Source organism: Mytilus edulis, chromosome 7 (assembly GCF_963676685.1).
Source record: "Mytilus edulis chromosome 7, xbMytEdul2.2, whole genome shotgun sequence".
NCBI lineage: Eukaryota > Metazoa > Mollusca > Bivalvia > Mytilida > Mytilidae > Mytilus > Mytilus edulis.
This window is the reverse complement of record NC_092350.1, coordinates 6938594-6964663: the sequence shown is the minus strand read 5'-3', so window position 1 is coordinate 6964663 and position 26070 is coordinate 6938594. Positions and strand designations below refer to the sequence as shown.

Here is a 26070-nt window from a genome sequence, read left to right as displayed (position 1 = left end):
GACAAAATACTCTAACCAAAAAGGCACCGTTTTAATATCTCCGTATGTGCTGTATAAGTACCTACGTGTTTAAGCAGTAGCAAGTTTGTTCATTTTTCCTTTACTCTCTCTCTGTATATCAGATGACAAAGATGACACATAACAAACACAAACAGTTGAATATTCAAAAAAATATTACGCCAGCAGAATCAATAGAACATACCTACTGCAGCCTCGTCATGATCGCTCCGAACAAAGGAGAACAGCAGACAATATATAATATATAATTCCATAGTTTATGTATTAAATGTTTCCGAAAATAAACCAGCTTTACATGTATTATTCCTTTAAGTACAGTTTTCCGGGGTAGATTATAGTAAATGATATCATAAACTTCCCTGTTGTATATTTTGCTGTAGCATTATTTGATGTGGGATAAATATGTCATAATCTGCGACGTATATCTTTTCTGCCAAATTTTCATATTCGAGTTTTTCAGAGTTTAAAATTAAACATGAAGAACGGGCGGGTGTATTCAAAACTTGAAGACACTACTTTTCCTAGTTGCAACGTTAAAAAACAAAAGTATTCATACCACATTTGGTCTCTGGAGATAGTTATATTTTCATTATAAAAAATTGAGAGAACGGCAAAAATAGAATAATAGCATAAAATATCAAATCATTTAAAAAGGGAATGAAATAGATATAGTGAAATAATAATTAGCTTTTAGCAGCCAGAATGGTTCAATTTTGTCAAATTAAGCTACGAAACATTGATGATGATGAATTATTCACTTACAAGTATTCACTTTTAAGCACCGCATTTAGGCTATTTCGTGGCGGATAGTTTTTATGTATGTTTATATCGCTTATATAAGGCAATCGGAGGTGTTCGGAGGTCAACTCAACAGTTTAGAAGATGGCGTCTAGACCTAAATACACAAAACGAAGCTATATATCATCGAGCCCATGCCCGGTATATTATTTATTTCAAACTTTTTATAATTTGGATAAATGTTTCACATTGTTATAAATCAATGAGAATTTCAGTCAAATCGGCAAACCTGGACTTGGACAACGACCTATTTATTAATTAGCATGTTGACACATTGCAAATTATCACTGAAAAGGTGAGGAAAAAAATGACAAAAAAAAAGTAAAAAAGTAACAAATGTGCAGACAGAGCAAGGTTTGAACGAATTTAGAGAAGAGATTAACATTCAGAAATTCAGTTGAATTGGACAACAGACTCGTCTGGAATACATAATTATAAGACATACATGTATATCATTGATGAGTGTTATTCAAAAATAGCATAACTATAAATGATATATGTAAGACAATGTATTTGCAATATATATAATGGTTGCACATGTATCCGCGAGAACCTTACTATTGTAAAATGTAAAATTTAAAAATGTAAAATGTACACACACAATAAAAAAAGGTATCATATATTTGTAGTCCAGACCAACTCCATATAACCGTTTATTGTGATATTGAAATGCATGCGCACCTGACGTATATATGTTTATTAAATGATGACATACAAAATTAGTTAACTAAGTATAGAACCACCAAATGTTCATCGACATCCATATAACATTTCCTTATTGGGATTTTTTTGTCTATCTTAAAAAAGCACAGTTACAGAAATATAAATACATTGAATAAAATTGAACATCAACCATCTTCATCAAAAGTATTTTTGTATACAAACCCTTAGATTCTTTGAGTACGTTTTCCGTACAAATATACAGACAAAAACTACTTCCCTGTGGTTCAATGTATACACGTCTACCAACACTTGTCGATACTTAAAATGTTATAAATCTTTAAAGTGTTGTCAATCGTCACAGTATAAGTATCTTCCTCTTTACAAATCATAAATACTAATTCGTGTTATTGTATGAGGTGATACAAAGTTATAAATCAGAATGAAAACCTTAGGATAATGAGAAAGTATTTTCCTTATTCATTTAATAGTAATATCATGGAGTACATCACTCTAACTTAAATGACGAAATTACATTTTTTTCGAAATTTAATTAATAAACAATATACTTTGAAATTGTTAATATCTTCATTTAAATTCTCCCTCGCCCTGCTCGTCCGAATTTAAAATATGTTATCTCTAATTCAATAGGCTATAAACAAGACAAACACAGATAAAGGATTCGTTGCTCGCAGTAACATATTATTTTCTCTTGTGATACAATATTTTATTTTACTTTATTGTACATATTTCTTCGATTGAAATAAATACATGACATATATCATTGTTCTTCTTTCGCATCGTTTCTGTTTCCTCTGCTAATACCTCCAACGCCTGTAGTACAATAAACATAGCAGCAACTGCATATATACCAATGTGACCAACTTCAATTCGACGTAAATGCGAGCACCTTCGATACTAATCCATTTAAATGCCAATTTTATATAATACCATTAAGCCCAACCGGTAGAAACCGCCAAAATGTTCCTCGTGCCTTATGCTCCTAAATCAAATTTATAAATAGTACATACTGTTGCAGAACCAGTATCAGAACTAGTTATATTAGTTCCCATCTATAGATAATTACTACAAAAAGCAAACGTGAAAAAGCCCAATTTCAAACGAAATAAAATACATTTAAATTCTCCATCGCCCTGCTCGTCCGAATTTAAAATATTTTATCTCTAATTCAATAGGCTATACACAAGACAAACACAAGTAAAGGATTAGTAGCTCGTAGTAACATCAAAACAAAGGAAAGGAAACAGTTCAGAATAAGATGCCGATATAAAAAAGATATTACTAATTTAAGATAAATCTTTAACCACTTCACAGGACTAATATCAATTTCAAGTCGACATTCGGAACACCAAATACGAAATATTAATCCGGACGTTTCCGCAATAGATGGTAATGCAGACATTTTTTTTAAAATTTTAATTTTTTTTTTGGTAAATCTGAAACATTGCATAATTTCCCAGACTGTTTCCATTGATTCTGCAAATAGAAGAAAAAACAATGAAACCTTCATATATACATGTGCGTGTATCTTAATCAGATAAACATTAAACTTATATAGATATATACATATTTCATATCTACAATGTATATACATCAACTTCTAATCACACTGTGTGATTCTTTATATTACACTGCGCAACATAGATCATGAAAGTCTAAACATATATACATATCTCATATAAAAAAGAAGATGTGGTATGATTGCCAATGAGACAACTGTCCACTAAAGACCAAAATGACACAGACATTAATAACTATAGGTCACCGTACGGCCTTCAACAATGAGCAAAGCCCATACCGCATTGTCAGCTATAAAAGGCCCCGATAAGACAATGTAAAACAATTCAAACGAGAAAACTAACGGCCTTATTTATATAAAAAAAAAAATGAACGAAAAAAAAATATGTAACACATAATCAAACGACAACCACTGAATTACAGGCTCCTGACTTGGGACAGGCACATACATAAATAATGTGGCGGGGTTATATATGTTAGCGGGATCCCAACCCTCCCCCTAACCTGGGACAGTGGTATAACAGTACATACATCAACTATAATCATACTGTGTGATTCTTTATGTTACACTGCGCAACATAGATCATGAAAGTCTTTACATATATTATGTTACACTGCGCAACATAGTTCATGAAAGTCTATACATAGTCCATCATAATACTGTATATATTATGTCACAGAACAACTATATTGTTCACAAATAAACTGTACACGCTGTGTGACGTACACTGATAAGTGTATCTAAATATTAGATAATCAAACGAAATAAAATACATTACAGGTGCTCTCTCTATATTTACATCCCAGCTCCTTTGTTCTAACCGGGGTGATCTGAGCCGGATCACCCCTACCAGATCATCCCAGTATGAGTTTCTTAGTTTTGCATGCTTTCCTTTGTTCTGTAACATTTTGGCGGGAATGTCAAATCCACTATAAAACTTATAATTAATTATACGGAAAAGACTATCTATCAAAATTCACGTAGAAAAAATCCAGTGCATATGCTGGGATTCGAAACCAAGACCTTTATCATATCAAGCCACGACACATACCACTACATCAGGACGACTGGATACGAATTAACAGTAATTTAACATACTTAATGGAAGCAAGATCTTTTTATAAGTGGGGCGAGTTGGCAGACCTTTATTCAGTGGGGTTTAAACCTTTTTCTTTTTCGTCAGACTGATTGTTCAATTTGATTTTACACTTTTTAAAAAGTGGGGCGAGTCGGTAAACAAGAGTGGGGCAATTTTTTTTATTAAAGTGGCGATATAGTGTGGGCCGATTGGCAAGTGGGGCGAGTTGACATTGTTTGATATCTACTCATCGTGTTCGAGGGTCATAAAGGGTATACATCATATAGTAATTGTTAAGCAACTTACCACACAAATTATGCAAATGGTGATAAAAGCATGAAACTTTGTAAGAACATGCCTGTAGGTGTATGTAATCATATTAGGTGCGTAGCCACGAAAAAAAATCATCCGATCATGGCGGCCATCTTGGATTTTCGAAATAACGTCTTCACAGGGTACAGACATCATCTGTATGGCCCGTTTTGCTTGAATTGTATCCAAAATGTTACAAAATGGAGTAAATCATTGTTATATAAGATAAAGTATCACTTTCGGTCAAATATCTGACGATAACCCAATCCTGGTTTTATGAATATCCCGAATATGACTGTTTTATAACCCAAATAATGTCAGTCGTTATATTCCACAAATCTTCGACTAATCTTCGATTGCTACATTAGGTTCAATAGGCTATGGACCAATACAGGGAGTAATTTTATTCTAGTTAACCTTTTTGAGAGTGTGTGTTCTCATTGTTATAAGACGTGTATCGGTATTTGTCTATCCACCGTTCATATTTTTAGTTACGAAGTTTTATGTGCAATTCTGATCGGATATTGATCTGAAGGAATTATATCCCTATTGCTAACACAGTTCTATAATAATAATGTTGCTTATACATCAAATAACATAATTAGAAAAGTTATCTTGAATTTTATACAATTTCTAGAATTTTACCTGTGACGTTTCTCTGTGTTGCGTAAATCTATTCATGTTACAGACACACACTCTTCGTGCACTAAAAGTTGATTAGTTTCACTCGCTTATAGTTTGCTGTTGCATTTATTTATTGCTCAGATAATATTTGCGTTATTGTTCTATAAGTTCATTACTTTTGTTTATATAATAGTTACTTAGTTTTTGAAATGGCGAAAAGAATTCGCTTATCGGCTTCTTCAGCAGATAGTTGGTAAACTGATTGGACAAATGTTTTTTTGAGGACCCAACAGACCTACTGAAATCGTCAGACAAAGAATGTACAATGTTAGGCAAAAATATGCATCTTTTTAATGAATTGAATGCCCTCCCTATCCCTCTTGATATTCGGCGATTAAACCACGGAGAGGGTATTGAAAGCACAATGGAAAAAGAAAATGCCAAGTACCCTAATTTGTTTAGGATAACGTTTAATAATACTAAACTTGAGATAGCCCAGAAACGCAATATGTCACCGATACTATCTGGAAGTTCTAGTGATTGTACGTCTCCTATACTTTTTAGGTGTACTCCTCGTTCTTTGAAGATCAACAACAAAATTCAGTTAAAAATGTGAATAAATGTTTCATTTGTGATAAAGAGTGACCTTTATCTGTCTTAAGAGAGGCAATGACAATGAAACTAAACCAACGACTAGTGGATTGTGCAACAGCTCTTCAGGATAAACAACTGTTGGCAAAGCTGAGTAGTGGTGATGTTATAGCACAAGAGATGAAGTATCACCCGTCTTGTCTCGCAGCTGTATATAACAAAGAGAAATCAAAGAGACAAACAGAGATCGAAAGCAGTTGCACACAGGAGGAAACTATAATAAAAGAAACTGCATTAGCTGAGCTGGTCACATACATTGTTGAAATTCAAAGAAACTCTGAAGAGTCGGTTGTGTTTCGATTAGCAGACCTGGCAAACCTGTACGAGGAAAGATTGGCACAGCTTGGTTCTTTTTTTGCACAGGTACATTCTACTCGACTGGAGGACAAGCTATTGCACATTTTGCAAAAGATGTCAGAATTGGAAGCACACCTAAAGGGCAGAGATGTACTTTTGATGTTTGAAAAAGATATAGGACCAGCTATAGCGTTTGCTTGTGATTATAATGACACCATGGATATGGCAAAGACGGCCGAAATGATTCGCTGCCAATTAGCTACAACGAAGACAACATTTTCTGGATCCTTGGTCTCTGAAGATATCGATGATAGCATACTCCCACCTTTGTTACAGTTGGTGAAAATGATAGAACATGGACCTGATATCAAATCAAAGACAACAAAGACATTCAGCTGATCGTGAGACACCATTGTGTGTGCATCTTGGACTATTACTCTTTGCAAAAACCAGGAAAAGACATCTTATAGATACATTATTTCAACATGGGTTATGTACAAAATGTATCTCTTACGATCGGGTACTGGAAATTTTAACTCAACTAGGTGAAGCTGTTGTTGAACGTTATTTAAATGAAGGTGTGGTATGCCCGCCTTTATTAAAGGGCAAAGTGTTTACCACAGCTGCAGTCGACAAAATAGATCACAACCCAAGCTCAACAACATCAAAATCATCTTTTCATGGGACCGGAATCTCTATTTTTCAACATCCAATTAAAGATAATATCGGCGTTAGAAGGGATGAGTTAATATTACCTACACATAAACCAAAATCTAAAAAGGTACCTGAACTCCCTGCTGCTTATATGAATATAAAACCTGTATATCTTAAAACAAAACCAGAACCTCTCATTCTCATTCCTGACGATATTACTAATATACAAAAGTTTGCAAAATGAGTATGAGTGGTTAAATACGGTGAGGTAGAAAACTGAAGAATAAGCAACACGAACCCCACAAAAAAACTAGGGATGATCGCAGGTGTTCCGGAAGGGTAAGCAGACCCTGCTCTACAAATGACACCCGTCGTGTTGCTTATGTGATAACAAACACGGTAAAAAATCTAATTCGGTAGATCACATTCAGGAAAGGGAAGGGGATTGTAGTTACGACGTAAGGAACGTATCCGATATCATTTGTGAAACGGTTATTCAATAACGGTCAACCAACTCACCCAACATGTCTGTAGTTCGATTGAAACGGTTTCTAATTCGTTCCTTATACGTGAAATCCGATTTTTAACTTGCTCATATAACTCTATCAACTAACACACAGTTGGATTTTTTTTCTTCTGACGACGGCCTTATTGCATTCAGAATATCTGTTTCTCCATTATTTCCACCTGAAAACTTTACATAGTCAGCACGTTTTTGCTAGTCCTGAGGCTCTCTCGTTTGCTGCTTTTTATATATTTTTTCAGTTGTGTATGTAGTGTTTTTAAAAACGATTCTGCATATGGTTCATCATGCTTTTCGATTGTCTATTTGAAACCGATGATGCTATCAAAATATTTGTCTACAACTTTATATAAGCTGAAGGACAGCTTGCAAAAAAATATCTAAAGATATACATGTAATGTTTATTCAAAGACATACATGTAATGTATAATTATTATATCATTTTCCCCCAATACAAATTAAAACTGTGATAACGTTCACTGAGATCAATCCCAGTCACATAGAACTGCAAACTTACCAAACATTTTGGGTATATAATTAACATGAATAACTTAATGATGAACCAGCGAGAAAACGGCCCCCTATTGTACTATACCTTATACGATTGTACTGTAGTACGTTAGAATAATGGGATAAGAACGCAATGAATGTGCTTAAAAGGAGTAGAGCGTACAGAGAACGTACTTTGAACTTTGGAAAGTGTGTCAAAATGTGCTACTAATATATACAAATGATGTGGTGTGATTGCCAATGATTAAATTCGTCAGAAGAGACCTATAGCTAATGACACAGAATTTAACAGGCCCCAAAATACCAAATGTTAAATAAATACAACGAGAAAACTAACAGTCTAATTTTTTGTTAAAAAATGAACGAAAAACGGATATGTAACACAACAGCAAACGATAACTACTGAAATGCAGGCTCCTGACTTAAAGACATACATAAATAATGTGGCGGGGTTTAAATTGTTAGTGGGATCCAAACTACCCCCTTAGTGATTGCCAGCGGTGTAGCAGTACAATAAATGAACCAACTATTAAAATCAGTTAATGAAAGGCTTAACTCATAAGATGGATACAAATAGAAATTCATCTAACGGAAACACAGTGTGGACTTGGCAGAGTAGTTGTAAGTTGCTAACTTTATTTTCATAATATTTTATCATAATTGTAAATTTATCTATACAAAAATGTCTTTTTTGTTAATAGTTTAGGATTCTACCATGCTTCATTTTTTAAATTTAAATAGAAATTCAACATTGTTTTGGAACGTGGTACAAGGTATCTGGCTATATATGCTAGATTGGATAGAGATCGTGATATTCCCCATCCAGAATCTTTTTACTTTCCAATTATTGATAGATGCCGCCAGTAGAGCAGAATCTGCATATTTTTATAGTGTTTGATGGAGTTCGTGTTGCGCAGTCTTGTTTGTCTGTTGGTCTTTTTCTCATATAGCCATCTCGTTGTCAGTTTTGTTTCACCTAATGTGCAAAATGTCCCTCTGTTATCTTCCGTCCCTCTTTTGCTAAACTACGATGTTGAGCAGGCAACCATGAATCATTCAATTGCTATAATAACGTCTACTTGTATTATTGTAAGTAAGTAAATAAATTTGAATTATAGTGACATGTGTAATAACAGTTCAGTAAAGAACCCATATATTTTAAAATTACACAATAAAATACACCCGACCCATTGGGTCTAGAGGTCAATTTCAAATCATAAAACGTATTTCTTTATACTCTGTATTTGTTATATCTCAGTACTTATCATATTCTCTTCAATGTCATGAATCTATTAAAAGAGGCACAAGTCGCATGTTAATTATAACGTCATGTATCCATTAAAAGAGGCATAAGACGTATTGTTAATAATAAAACCAACAAGATAGAAGTTTATTGACATATAAAAATATTAATATCAATCTTTCCTATTTAAAAAACCTAAAGATTGTTTTATATCAATGAAGGATTATATGTACATATGCTAAGCTGTAAAAACCATTGACAAATGCAACATAATTAGGTTTCGTCAGTTACTGCAATCAAGAGAAAATATAACAGTTTAAATAAAATTGTACACTACAACAGTTGTGTAAATTGCTCATACGCACTATTACCTAATTATTGCACATAACTACATCAACACGCCTTATGACACTATCAATAATCAGATATAGTTCTGAGGCACTTACTTACACTTAAAATTCAGATCATGGTTTATAAGATATTATCAAAAACCAATAAGATTACAATTCGGATAAAAAATAAAACATTTAAAGTAAATATAAAAATTGAAATTGACTGACTGTTCAAAAAGTCAAATAACAAAAATACCGAACTCAAAAGTTCAAAACAGAGTCCATAATTATATGACAAAAATAAAAACACACCAATCACATGGACAATAGCTGTCATATTCCTACCTTGGTACCGGGATTTTCTGATATAAAAAATTAAGGACTTTTTATGGCTACCTTTACCTCACTTGTACGACACATGAATACAATTTCATTATATTGACAATGGTGTGTGGTCAAAAATAAAAATACAGCAGTCAACATTGTGCATGTTGTGTTATAATCTTAATCAGTATTAAAAAACAAACACATATGTCAACAAAGAAAAAGCAAAAGGCGTATAGACAAAGCACATGATAAAAAACAAAAGACAAAATTACAAAAAGTTACCATATCACAATACCACAATCACGGGATGTATAAATACCGAGCCACGTGGAAATGGATGTTACAAAAAAACAAGACTTAATAGTTAAGGTAATGATTTACAAAGACAAATAAAAGAACACTTTACCACATAAATAAGATGATAAACAACATAAGTACCTAAAATATTTACTTCAAAACCATCATGTTAATACGGAATATTTATCAACGAGGTCTTGTTATCTACCGATGAACATCTTTTTGAAAAAGGATTAAGAAGTTCCTTGTTTTACGTAACCTTGGTTCATTAACATTTTGCTCAGACACTGAGGACATTTTATTAAGTCTAATAAAATGATTATTAAATTGTTTCTAACACTGTATTTCTATTGATGGGTTAAAGGTTAAACTTTGGATTAAATATTCCTTAGTTAGAATACATCGTTACGACATTTTGTGAAAGAGCAAATAGAAATGTGTGTCATGAAAATCATCTTAAAAAGATAGGAACATCAAGACCGGCACGTGAATGTGTGGTAAAGTTTTATACAACTTGTGTTAAGACATATTTATACCATCCCTTAATAATTCATGTATCAGCCAGTGGAAAAAAGACACTTAAGAAAGTGTACAATTATAAAAATCATTAACAAAAAAGAACTCTAAACTACATGTATGATAAAGAAAAACAATAAATGAAAAACAGAACGTAACATTATTTTACAATATTATCTATCTTTATACAAGCCATGTCCTTCGGAATGTCTATTTCTGATTTCAATCACTTAAAAAGTAACATCCCAAAAATACTGAATTCCGAGGAAATTTCAAAACGGAAAGTACTTAATCAAATAGCAAAACTAAAAGCTCAAACACCTCAAACGAATATAATATAATCCTCATTTACTACAGATTTCAGCGGGTACTCTAATATCCGAGCATAGTTCGGATGTACTTAGTATTGAGTATGAAAATGATACTCCTCTTTTCGTTTTTCTGATAAGACATATTCCAATTTTCATAAAAAGTATTTTCGTTTAAAATGCTTCTGTTTGGAATTAATAAAGAAGCTACTATCATAATAAATTTTCCCAGGTCGACACTTTCGGCTGAATCGTTCTTAGCCATGCGAATAATTATAAGATAATTTGGGATTTCAATTTCCAACTTTTTAGTGATTTGGTTCTAAATATGTTTTTTAAGAACGGAAATCGACCCAACAAATTAGAATTAAAAGCCTGAATTCGATTACAAAAGCAACGAAACAAGACTCACAACAAAGGTTCTAATACATCTGAATAGATTCATTTAAACAATTTATTCAGAAACCTATCTGAGATGGTGGGTTTTACTTTTGTGGTAACTATAAGTCATTTTACATTTAGACGAAGTCAGTATTTACTTTAATATTCAACCAATTTGATACTGTATCATTTGCATGTGAAAGTAAAACTAATAAAGTACAATATTACAATAATAGATGATACCATAATAGAGTGAGAAAAGAAGCTGTTATATCAATGACTAAAATCTGAAGGATATTTATCAATACAATAGTAAACTATGTTTTAATTTTTATCCTTTTTAAAGAAGTTTCATATTTGACAATACTGGACTACAAGTATGATAAACATTTAGTGTCCACTTCTCAGTCAATTGCATCATACACATGATTACTTTCCAAATGATGGTGTGTCAATAGGTAACAAAGTTCATAATCAATCTGAAATGAGAACAATGAAAGATAATATATTTCTCGTTTCCCTTGGTATAATCATGATTAATTAAATTATTTTGAATAGGAAACAAATAGGATGCGTACCTAGTTTTGAAAATTGAACACTCATATCTATCGTATTATATTTAGTTTCAATCTCGTTAATCGTCCAATTATTCATTATAACATCATTAAATTCATAGATTGATACGTTGATAGGTTTATTGTTAATTACAAGAAACATATATATATATATATACAAAAAAAGTTTCTTTTCAAGCGGTGTACAGAATTATATATTAAAAATTAAATACACAAAAAGAGTTTTAAAAGCAGCAATGCTGCTTTTAAAACTCTTTTTGTGTATTTAATTTTTAATATATATATATATATATATATATATATATATATATTTTCCCCCTATCGTGTGGTCCTAAATGCAAAACTGATCCTTAAACTTGCATTGCTTATCTGGGAGACTTTTGATTTATAATACACACTTTGTAAATAACAAGTCAATAAGATAAGGAATTATTTCATTTTTTATTTCTTATTTAACATTAATGCTTAGCTTCATTCTGAATCGAACCATATCATATATATATATATATTATGTCATCCATAGTTTTATAAAAATCCGTAGAGATACATTTTATTGGTGTAATAAGATCATTAACCCCCTATTTAACAACTGTTCAACGGATAGATTGATTTAATTATCGGCTACTTATTTTGTAAAGACAGGAAATTTAAAGACAAAAAGTAATAAATCAACAAGGAGTAAACAACTATTGAAATGATATGTTGTTTTGAACATTTTCATTTTCATATCAATATAAAATCGTACATGGATTACTAGATTTATGTTTATTAAAAAGGTAAAGTCTAAAAAACAAAACCTGCAATATTGTCTCAACTTTCGGTAACTATTCAAACCGCCGTTGCTTGAATCGTCAATATCGAATATCATATCAATCTGCGACACAATATGTTTTTCATGATGAAGGCACAGACACTGAGTGTACAGAGCATTTGAACAGTCTTAAGTAAAATCCAAACAAATATTTTTTTGACATTTATCTAATATTACCTTATATATATTTTTATTGCAGCTGACTTTGCTACAGTTATAGTTACAACGAAAAGAAACCTCATCTAATGTTCCTCAAAAAGTCCCGTATAGCGAGGAATTTTAAAGATATGAAATGTACAAAGCTTGACAAAGCAATGTACAATGCATGACATATCAATATAATGTATTTTTGAAATACAACTGGAGTTTATCAATTGTCTTTAAGGGCACATGATAAAGTCAGGCTACCCGGAATTTTTTTGACTGTCATATACATACAAGCGTCTGGATTCAAATATGTTTTGAAATATATTTGCATGTGCTACTTTTAGAGATACTTGGGATTGAAAATTTTAAATATCCAGAGATTTCGGATTTTTTTAAATTTAGCCTTTTATCCTTTTGACAGACGAATACAACTTGTTTGTTTTTAAAGATAATAAAAGCTGTTTTCATACCAACTTCTATAAGAACAAAATTATTCGATTACAAAAGTATAATCGGTGAGTTTTTGATCAGGCATTCTTAAATCGTTTTACGGACGCCATCACGAGTTGGTTGACCGTTATGAAATAACCGTTTCACAAATGATATCGGATATGTACCTTACGTCGAAACTACAATCCCCTTCCCTTTCATGAATGTGACCTTCCGAATTAGACTATTAACCGGTTTTGTTATAACATGAGCAACACGACAGGTGCCACATATGGAGCAGGATCTGCTTACCCTTCCGGAGAATCTAAGATCACCCCTAATTTTTGGTGGGGTTTGTGTTGCTTATTCTTTAGTTTTCTATAGTGTGTCATGTGTACTATTGTTTGTCTGTTTGTCTTTTTCATTTTTAGCCATGGCGTTGTCAGTATATTTTCGATTTACGAGTATGACTGTCGCTATGGTATCTTTCGTCCCTCTTTTATGGTTATAATACAAGCAAATCATATATTTGCAAGGTTCTAATGCGAAAGTATACATGTAGAACCAGATATACGAGGAACAAAATATAATATTTTCCCAGATAAATAGCATATATTATGCGGGCAAAACTTACTATTTCCTGGAAAAGCTTTGAATGTTGTTTTCTGGCCTCTGTTGCCAACTGGACAATATTAAAGCTTGTGCTATTATCAATAGCTCGAAACACATCTGCACAAACTTTTAATATCCCAGCCATACATATATCTAACTCGTCACTGCAAAAACAAATTAATCGAGTAAATTACTATAACTGAACGTACAAACTGTCTCTAATTTGACAACATATTTAATCCTGTTAACCTTATTAATAAATTTGTTGATTTTATATACAATATTTATGTTTCATTCTTTGAGAAAACGATTTCTCAGCTTTGATTTAATGTGATAAAGGTATATAGCGTTTTGTATTTTTCTGGTTTTATCCAACATATATATTTTTTATGCAAGGTATAAAGGTGTTAATAATAAATCAAAAAATTGTCATAAGGAAATCTGATTTGCGTTCACTTTCGTCCACTAATTATAAATAGTTCTGACGTTTTATATATTTGTTATGCCATGGTATTATTGATGTTATCAGAAATAATACTTTGGTCGTTATTTTCTGCTTTTATATGGCCTCATGACGCAATGACTTTTGATCCATTAGGGAGGATCCATGCGTTTACACTGAATGCCTGCAATGTTATGTGCATTTTAAAAATTCATTGATATGATTAAAAAGGGAGAGGGTTGTTATATGTTGGCTTGTCTACATATGCCAGCTACTGTCTTAATTAAGAACATCGTTTATTGTTATAAACCTCACAGGTTAATGCGAAATGATATAAGTATTTATCGAATGACCTTCAAAGATAAGAAACATCATACTGTTTATAAGGTCTCTGGTTAAGAAAATATATATCAGTAAAGACATTATACAGTATCATGACAGACTAATGTTCTTCTACGGTCGGGTTGTTGTCTCTTGACACATTCCGCATTTCCATTCTCAATTTTAAAATGTATACAGAAGACGAACGGATTACAGGCTTTTACCACAAAACACTAGAATAAGGCGACGGTCAACGTATTTGTGTGCTCTAAATATTCCACCTATCTAACACAGAGGTCCTACTCCATAACACAAGAACAACTCCACATATCTTCATGTAGCTATAGGTTGTGATAAAGGATGGGAAACATGCAGAAGAAAATAAAAGACATAAACTATTTTTTTCTGTTTCCTTACAGTTACTGAAAATGGTCAAAACATGTCAAATTTAATTTAATCAAATATCTAGTACTAAAATTAACATTGTTAGCAAACATTTATGTCCGTATTTTATCACAAAATCTACGTCCTTGTATTATTTTCAGTAACAGAAGTCTATTGATAAACGTAATCACATATCCTGACATAACCAAACTAAATTGAGCACAACTATCAACCAATAGATAACGTGGTGAAGGTACTTTATCAACACTGTCAATAGAAGATTTTCCTGTTCTTCTTGTGAATCCTATAATGATGTATTTCACATATACAGTTAATAGTGATAAAAAATATCAATGAAACAATATTTTGACTAAAACGTAAAAAGTTATAAAAAGGAGTCTCACTTATGTTCATACATAGTAATCATTTGTTCGATTGTTTTTAAAAGATTATTAACTAAGACAAACAAAGTAGAAACATTTAACTACACACCTTGCACTTTTAGAACTGTATTTGTATATTTCCAATATATATATAGATAGACCATGGATATCTGAACTGTGTAATATCTCAAATTCTGCACTGCTAGATTTGCGAACAACTGTTCAAAGATTTAGGTTAAACCATTCAAACCATTTAATCATAGTACTACTAAGATTATTTTGAATTTGAACAATTATTTAACAAAATATTACATGAGAAATAGTGAGAAAACAACTTATTATCCTGACCTTACTAAATGAATAAGTCAGTATAATTCAATGGGTGTTTGAGTATATAATATTGCACAACTGACAAAGTATCATAGAGGATTATTATACATCTGGTTCTTTAGTTGTATATGGAGATAAACCATTGTATTCGGATCTCAAATATAGGAATATCTCCATTTAAAAAAAATTAAAAGTAGAGATATAACACTATGAGATTCACACGACAATTTATCAAAGGGTAGCGATTCATTTTCATAAAAATACAAACAAAGCTTTTTATACCTTGATTTGTCGATATCCAAGTTATAATGTTCGACAAATAACTTAACTTATTTCTTAAAAGATGCCATTAAAACCGGTTGAAGGGGACATTGCAAAGTAGCTATTAAGTTCGAAATTTACCTCGCGCTTATGCATTAATACTCGTGTTTCGATTTATCATTACAAAAAAAAAGATAAATAACATAAACATACAATGTAGTAAAAAAAAACTAATGAAAAGTAAATCCCAGCGAGGAAAATTCAAAACGGAAAATCCCTAATCAAGTTGCACCATCAAAAGCTCAAACTCAATAAACAAATGGAGAATTATTATATTTCTGAATTGATACAGACACATTCTTATGTAGAAAATGATGGATTAAACATGATTTTATAGCAAGTTAAACCTCTCACTTGACACAAGTTACAATTGTTTTTATTATCATTAATTTTGAACGACGAAATACTATTTACCTATCAATAACTTTGATTAAAAAAGTCATATTCACGTATGATGCATATATATTTGTTTCTACATTGCCCCATTCATTTTGTCATATCAAATTGTAGTCTGTATAGATAAACACAATTACTTGGTCATTATGAGTGATGATTTAGACTTCGACAATCTGCTGACATCAAGAAGCTGTGCTAAGACTTCTAATGGTAAATGCCTATCTACTTCTTTCCAATTGGTAGTCTTATAGATCTTGACAATTGTACTAGATTGTGTTTCCTACCACAAGAATAGAATCGTGAAAAGTCTAGGATAAATGTTTATAAACAGACTAATATAATACATCATAATTGATAAAGCATAGTAACGGATAGGAATGATAAAATGACATTACTGATGTAGAACGTAAAACAAAATGATCTTGTAATTTCTATAAGCTATTACTTTGCATCTGCAATGCAAAACAATATCGAAGAATAAAAGAAAACAAACATGCCTTATATAGCTGACTATGCGGTATTCGCTTATCTCATTGTTGAAGGCCTTGCGTTGACCTATAGTTGTAAATGGCTGTCATGTGTCGCTTGTGAAAAGATGTCTTCTTAACAACCATGCCACATCTTCTTTTTTTGTTCATAAACAAAAGAATAACATGCTCCTTGAAAAATCTGTGGTTCACATTATGATTCATATTATTCAAAATTATTGTATATGTGTTATTTGATGTGAATCTCAAACTATGGGGCTACACTGTATTGTTATTCAAATCAAGTAGAAATGATAACAACAATGTATTGATTCGGGGCGTTTGAATCAAATTTTCTGGATCTAACTGCACCAGGAACGTTTAAAACCAACATATTGAAAAGCAATGATGTATCAATACGTGGGCACATCATTTGATGTCATGACCCAACATCAAGTGCCAGCAATTTGGTATACACCTGTGTTTGTACGGTAAATTATAATTCTACTTGGTAAAATTATCATTATAAGTATTCATTAAGCTATCATAGAATGTGTATAATAAAAAAAAAAGTCACAAGAAGATAGTTTCTGTTGTTTATAGAATCAACGTTTATCTGCACATGTCAAGATAAATTTATGCATTATACATAATGACATTAGAAAACAAACTGTGGTAAAATAACAAGAAGAGATCACCTTCATGCAGTACAACAATGAAGTAAACATTCGGTGTTAAGGAAGGTTGATACTTCCCTTCAATATAAAACTATTTGCAATAAAATAATGAAAAGTAAACTTTGGATAAGTGGGTAAACTTTTATGGCACTTTTATGGCACTAAATATAAGTAAAACCTGAGGATTCATAATAACTGTCAGAAGGTAAAACAACAATACCAACGAAACTAGTTAGACAGTTTATAACCAAAATCAGAATAACAAAAAACCGAACTCCATGGAAAATACATATCAGGAAGTGCCTTATCAAATGTCAAATTCAAAAGCTCCATTAACAGATAATAAGATCTGGTATTATTTTAAAATGCAATATGACAAAAAATCAAATTACATGGTCATCAAGATTCAATTTTAACAAATGCACAGAAATCACAATGAACATATTTGACAGTTTGAATAGACTTACAATTGCGGCTGATAGTGTAATGGATTTAAGGTACTTTTTAAAAATATATTTCACAAAAAATATACATTGCAAACTTTGTAAATGTTACGGCTAAGTAATTATATAACATTACGACAAAATTTTACTGACTGGTGTTTATTGCTCACTAATATGATGTACATTCCTGTTTGTAAATGCTTGTTTCATTTACCAAATGTCAAGGTTATAATATCAATATATTGCCATTAAATCGTTGTTTACATGATATGAGTATCAAATATTGATATGGACATGATGTATTTTTTTTTCTCGGAAAATATCGAAGCACTATCATCATTGGAACAACATTTGGTTCTAATGTTTTCTAATGCTTTCAAATATGAATCATGTTTCATTTCAGACACTCATGTTTACCAGAGCCAAATTTATAATTATATAACTTGTACCTTATTGGTCAACTGCAAATGAAACAAAAATAGGTTCTTATTCTTCTTTTCCGATAAATCGAGCTCTAGTCTTAAATATTTCATTTCTATCGGTTTGTCACTAATTGGGTAAAATTCTGTAACCTAAAATGAATTATTATAATAAAACATAAACTATCCCATGATCACTGGAATATCGCAAATATATATTCGATCATTTGTCAATGACAATACCTAACGTTTATAGCGTCAAGATCACTATCGGAAATAAACACTTGAAAAAAAGAAGTACATATATAAATACTTATTCCGACAGTAAATCTAAATGATTAAATATGACATCCAGCTAAAATCAACTTTAGGGGGAGGGTTGAGATCTCACAAACATGTTTAACCCCGCCGCATTTTTGCGCCTGTCCCAAGTCAGGAGCCTCTGGCCTTTGCTAGTCTTGTATTATTTTAATTTTAGTTTCTTGTGTACAATTTGGAAATTAGTATGGCGTTCATTATCACTGGACTAGTAAATATTTGTTTAGGGGCCAGCTGAAGGACGCCTCCGGGTGCGAGAATTTCTCGCTACATTGAAGACCTGTTGGTGACCCTCTGCTGTTGTTGATGATGACTGGATAGTGTTTTTTAAATATCGATGGATTGATTGATTCGGGATTAATGCCGGAGGAGAGAAAAAACGACCATCAGTAGTAAAAACTGACAAACCGAATTAGCCCATTATGATTAAAGTTGAGTGCACATGCCCCTTCCCCCACATGTTTTAACTTACAACCTCAGTGTTGAAAGGCTTGTGATACAATAGATATACTTCTTAGAACATTCGGTCACCGAGGTCCTTGTCTTTTAAGTATTATGTATGTGTATGGTTTAATGATATGCTAAGTCTTTACTGTCATTTGCAATGCTTTGAAATCATACCTGTTGGTTTTCTTTAGTTAGGAGAATAATATTTTCTACTCCGTTCTTGCTTACAAACTCCCAAAACTGGCCAATAGAATTTGACTGTGGAACTGCTGACATATATGGCATGAATTTCTACAAAGAATTAAATAATTAAAAACTTAATATAAAATGTTATTTATGTGTATGTTTGAAAAAATACAATGTATCTTCAACAAGAGTGCACACGCTGAAATGTCTCGCCTTCTATACTAATCATTGATATTATGTTGATAGTCCTAAGTATAAAGCTAAGCTTTAATACAACTGTCACATAAACTTAAAATTAACCAAGATAGCTAAAAAAAGACCAATGAACCTTGAAAATGAGGTCAAGGTCAGATGAACCATGCCAGGCAGACAGGTACAGCTAACAATGCTTCTATACAACATATGTAGTTGACCTATTACTTATAGTTTAAGAAAAATAGACCAAAACACAAAAACTTAACACTGTGCAATGAACCGTGAAAATGAGGTCACGGTCAAATAAAACCTGTGCGACTGACATAAAGATCATAAAATATTTCCATACACCAAATATAGATGACCTATGGCATATAGTTTTAGATAAAAAGACCAAAACTCAAAAACTTAACTTTGACCACTAAACCATGAAAATGAGGTCAAGGTCACATGACATCTGCCCGCTAGATAGGTACACCTTACAATCATTCCATACAACAAATATAGTAGACCTATTGCATATAGTATGAGAAAAACAGACCAAAACACAATTTTTCAAATTTAACTATAACCACTGAACCATGAAAATGAGGTCAAGGGCAGATGGCACCTCGGAGTTCAGTATTTTTGTGTTTTTACTTTTGTAGTATCTGAGATATAGACTTGACCATTAAAACTTAACCTTATTCACTGATCCATGAAATGAGGTCGAGGTCAAGTGAAAACTGTCTGACAGATATGATGACCTTTTAAGGTACGCACATATCAAATATTGTTATCCTATTACTTATAATAAGAGAGAATTCAACATTACAAAAAATCTGAACTTTTTTTTCAAGTGCTCACTGAACCATGAACATGAGGTCAAGGACATTGGACATGTGACTGACGGAAACTTCGTAACATGAAGCATATATATACAAAGTATGGAGCATCCAGGTCTTCCACCTTCTAAAAGATAAAGCTTTTAAGAAGTTAGCTAACACCGCCGCCGCCGCCGCCGCCGGATCACTATCCCTATGTCGAGCTTTCTGCAACAAAAGTTGCAGGCTCGACAAAAACTATATACTTGTTCTTTTAATTTTTCATAATGTGCTTAAATGTCGTTTCCTTTTAATAAAGTTCATATTCTTAAACAGACAACTCATGTTGCTACCTTGTAAAATATTCTTCGACGCAATTGTTCAGGCGTCATATCTCATAACATGATTAAGAAGTAAAAACAGATAGTCACATCTGGTTGAAATGGCTATGAAGTTCTTTCCTTTGTTATAGTAAACGCATTTACTAATAAACATGTACTTTACCCATGGACCCGTTTAGGAACTAGATTAGGTATAGTCAAATCCCAGGATAAATTATTTCCATCTTGGAATTTTGTTGCTCGATTAGACTTCAGTTTCTCCCTGCTAGTATCTTTTTATTGCTGTTTGAACTTTCATGGTTATACATTTTAATGTTGAGTTGTCTGTTTTGATTGGACTTATGATTTCCAAAAAGCCCCCTAGAAATTTCTCATTCTTTTTTTGTTTATTAGACTGTTATAAGTACAGATGTACATATACTGACCTCGCTAATGGTTAAGGTTGTGTTCAGGTATGTACTGTTAGTAGTTGAATTATTTTGTTTCCCTGAAATTAAAAATACATACACTATATAGTTCGCGTGAGAATCAAGATTTCAGATAAGATTATATTTCAGAATTAGTTAATGTATTCACAAAGGTGAATGAAAATCCAAAAAATGAAAAGCTGTAACATTAACATGAACGAAATATATAGTTTTTTTCAATAATAAAATTGATGTTTATCAATTGTTTTCAAATCATCAATAAGAGGGGCTTTTCAATCTTTGTTCTGTTATTCTGTATATATAAATGTTTTAATTCAATGCCTACAATATATTTCCCGTTGAGGGAAAAAATATAGCTTGCACCTTCCTGTAGTATTCGTATATCAGACGGACTCAGATTTGGGAAAGTGTGTTCATTTATATTTCTTTATAAAAACTAGAAGTCACATTTTCTTGGTAAATAAAGGCAACAGTAGTAAAATAAAAATAACAATTTTCCGACTTGGTACAGGACATTTTAAGACAAAAATGGTTGTTGAACCTCGTGTGGCTAGCTAAACCTCCCGCTTAAATGACAATGTTAAGTATAACATACAGGAAAGTGAAACACATAAATATACAATACAATAGAACATTACGACAAGCTTATAGTTATTTAAGGTACCAGGCTTATCAATGAATACGCCAGACACGTGTTTCGTCTACACAAGCCAGTGAGGCTTCGGTTAAAATAGAAAAGATTAAAACAAACAGGAAGAGCATTGATGATCCAAAATTCCAAAAAAGTTGTGCCAAATATGGCAAAGGTTTTCTGCCTGGGATTAGAAAATCCTTATTATTTCGAAAAATTCATATTTTTGAAAACAGAAAATTTATAAAAATGACCATATAATTGATAAACATGTTAACACCGAAGTGGTGACTAATTTTTAAATATAAAAACGGATACGTTAAACAATCTAGATCAGCACATAAAACAACACAGCAAAATTAAGAATAGATCGACGAACAAAAGTAATGTACAGGTAAATTTCTATACATTTCCAAAAAATAGGATAGAGTTCATGATTAGGTTTGATATACTGATATAACATGTATTTTATAACAATAAAAACTACAATACGTATTAATTTAAAATTGTGTTAGTAATTATATAGTTAATTGTATTATCTAGCTATGTCGGTATTTCTTCTAAATCAAACTGAAACCAAATACATGATGTAAGCTTTGTTGACATAAACTAAAATCTTATAAATTAATTGGGAGATAAATTGTCTTTACTCTCACACACAAATAGAATAGAAAAAAAAGTAAGAATTACAACTACTAAAGATAAGACATGTGATAGCAACATGTATAACATCACAACTAAATACATGAATTTCGGATAGCAAAATACCGTGACACGTCTTATAGCAATGCGATTTTACACTCATCAAATCAGTCACAATCGGGAATAGGTCAGGTTCGATACTTAAAAGATCAGACGACGTAATGGCAAACCACAATCTAAGACATGGTTAAAATATGACAAAGACACATCGTATGGATCAACCAATTCAAGATATTGTCCAAAAATATTTTCTTGAGTGTCATTTTTAATATCCCCCCTCATAATTTTGTTAGAGCAGTTTTTCCGTAAGGAGTACACTTCTGTATATGAAGTCCGTATAGTGTGAGAAGGCACGACATAATGCCATCAACTGAGACATGTAAACACCATACGAAGGGGCAGGGTATATTACTGCGGAGAAACAGAAATTGATATATTTTAGTGTGAAGTCGTCCATCTGTGTCAATATTGAGGAAGGATCAAGGTAAGTAGCAGTCCTTCTAGTATCAGTAGTATCTTTAATTTTAAGCTCACTGGAATATATGAGATGTAAGTATTGGCTGATATATAATTTATTCAATGATAGGACATCATCAAAAGTAAAATCACAAAAATACTGAACTCCGAGGAAAATTCAAAACGGAAAGTCCCTAATCAAGTATCAAAATCAATTGATAAAACACAATAGACAACTACTGTCATATTCCTGACTTTGTACAGGCATTTTCAAATGTAGAACACGGTAGATTGAACATGGTGTTAAAGTGCTACAACTCTAATTTTAACAGTTGCATCAAATTCCGTTATATTTACAACGATGTGTGAACAAAACAGACAAAATCGGTAAAATAGTCAAAATATGGTTAAAGCAAGCATCACTGTGTTACAACCTCAAAACAAACAAACATTTACAAAAAAGCATCTATCAAATTAAAAAGCACACTCATTGGTTCGCGTGTTTGGCGTGAGAAAATGTAAACGTCACATAGGAAGAAATTTTGTCATTCAATATATATTCAAAACAATTATAATTTCGCATGGGGTATGGTGGTATGCAGCATAAAAATATCAAAATTTATGTTAGAATTAATTTCAGAAACAGACAGAGATTTAAATAAAGGCAATAGTAATATACTGCTGTTCAAAACTCGTAAATCTATCGACAAAAAACTAAATTGTGGTAACAAACTAAAACTGAGGGACACGCATTAAATATAAGAGGAGAACAACGACACAACATTAAAATGTAACGTACACAGAAACGGACTAAGCATTAGACAAAATCCGATGGGAATAACAAATATAACATCAAAACCAAATACATGAATTTGGGATAGAAAAGTACCGTGACACGTCTTATATTAATGTGAATTCACACTCAAATATAAGAGAAAACAAACGACACAACGGAAACACAACGTTAAAATGTTACACACACAGAAACGAACTATAATATAACAATGGCCATTTTCCTGACTTGGTACAGGACATTTTTAAAGATAAAAATGGTGGTTTGAACCTGATTTTGTGGTATGCCAAACCTCGCACTTTAATGGCAATGTTATATATAACATTAAAATGACAACATAAAATTATCCAGAAGTTCATTAGATATCCATTTACGCGAGTAAAATAATTTTGTCGTTTGTCGTTCAAAGTATTATCAAATTCATAATAGAACAATACCATAATGACATATAATAGAACAATACCATAATGACATATAATAGAACAAAACCATAATGACATATAATAGAACAAAACCATAATGACAGATAATAGATAAAAACCATAATGACATATAATAGAACAAAACCATAATGACAGATAATAGAACAATACTATAATGACATAAATTAGAACAAAACCATAATGACAGATAATAGAACAAAACCATAATGACAGATAATAGAACAAAACCATAATGACATATAATAGAACAAAACCATAATGACATATAATAGAACAAAACCATAATGACAGATAATAGAACAAAACCATAATGACAGATAATAGAACAAAACCATAATGACATATAATAGAACAAAACCATAATGACAGATAATAGAACAAAACCATAATGACAGATAATAGAACAATACTATAATGACATAAATTAGAACAAAACCATAATGACATATAATAGAACAAAACCATAATGACCGATAATAGAACAATACCATAATGACTATAATAGAACAAAACCATAAAGACAGATAATAGAACAAAACCATAATGACAGATAATAGAACAAAACCATAATGACAGATAATAGAACAAAACCATAATGACAGATAATAGAACAAAACCATAATGACATATAATAGAACAAAACCATAATGACAGATAAAAGAACAAAACCATAATGACAGATAATAGAACAAAACCATATGACAGATAATAGAACAAAACCATAATGACAGATAATAGAACAAAACCATAATGACATATAATAGAACAAAACCATAATGACATATAATAGAACAAAACCATAATGACATATAATAGAACAAAACCATAATGACAGATAATAGAACAATACCATAATGACATAAATTAGAACAAAACCATAATGACAGATAATAGAACAAAACCATAATGACAGATAATAGAACAATACCATAATGACATATAATAGAACAATACCATAATGACATATAATAGAACAAAACCATAATGACAGATAATAGAACAAAACCATAATGACAGATAATAGAACAAAACCATAATGACAGATAATAGAACAAAACCATAATGACAGATAATAGAACAATACCATAATGACAGATAATAGAACAAAACCATAATGACAGATAATAGAACAAAACCATAATGACAGATAATAGAACAAAACCATAATGACAGATAATAGAACAATACCATAATGACAGATAATAGAACAATACCATAATGACAGATAATAGAACAAAACCATAATGACAGATAATAGAACAAAACCATAATGACAGATAATAGAACAATACCATAATGACATATAATAGAACAATACCATAATGACAGATAATAGAACAATACCATAATGACATATAATAGAACAAAACCATAATGACATATAATAGAACAAAACCATAATGACCTATAATAGAACAAAACCATAATGACATATAATAGAACAAAACCATAATGACCGATAATAGAACAATACCATAATGACTATAATAGAACAAAACCATAAAGACAGATAATAGAACAAAACCATAATGACAGATAATAGAACAAAACCATAATGACATATAATAGAACAAAACCATAATGACAGATAATAGAACAAAACCATAATGACATATAATAGAACAATACCATAATGACATATAATAGAACAAAACCATAATGACATATAATAGAACAAAACCATAATGACAGATAATAGAACAAAACCATAATGACAGATAATAGAACAAAACCATAATGACAGATAATAGAACAATACCATAATGACATATAATAGAACAATACCATAATGACATAAATTGGAACAATACCATAATGACATATAATAGAACAAAACCATAATGACAGATAATAAAACAAAACCATAATGACAGATAATAGAACAATACCATAATGACATAAATTGGAACAATACCATAATGACATATAATAGAACAATACCATAATGACAGATAATAGAACAATACCATAATGACATATAATAGAACAATACCATAATGACAGATAATAGAACAATACCATAATGACATATAATAGAACAATACCATAATGACAGATAATAGAACAATACAATAATGACAGATAATAGAACAAAACCATA

General features: G+C 31.4%; 2 protein-coding genes across 4 annotated transcripts in view; both read right to left on the bottom strand.

The window, feature by feature from the left end:
- The window catches only part of LOC139529831 (uncharacterized), an 81485-nt gene extending 81099 nt beyond the window's left edge, over positions 1–386 (bottom strand). For both annotated transcript variants that reach the window (XM_071325740.1, XM_071325741.1), the window contains exon 1: positions 203–386. In XM_071325740.1, the coding sequence (XP_071181841.1) occupies positions 203–272 (70 nt within the window). In that variant the 5' untranslated portion in view covers positions 273–386. The remainder of the gene's footprint in view (positions 1–202) is intronic.
- Positions 387–9043: 8657 nt separating this feature from the next.
- LOC139529833 (uncharacterized) overlaps positions 9044–26070 on the bottom strand; it is a 109943-nt gene continuing 92916 nt past the window's right edge. For both annotated transcript variants that reach the window (XM_071325743.1, XM_071325745.1), the window contains 6 exons: positions 20942–21003; positions 19166–19282; positions 18257–18379; positions 16358–16500; positions 13666–13807; positions 9044–11548 (listed from right to left, as the gene is read on the bottom strand). In XM_071325743.1, coding sequence (XP_071181844.1) covers positions 11474–11548; positions 13666–13807; positions 16358–16500; positions 18257–18379; positions 19166–19282; positions 20942–21003 — 662 coding nt within the window. In that variant the 3' untranslated portion in view covers positions 9044–11473. The remainder of the gene's footprint in view (positions 11549–13665; positions 13808–16357; positions 16501–18256; positions 18380–19165; positions 19283–20941; positions 21004–26070) is intronic.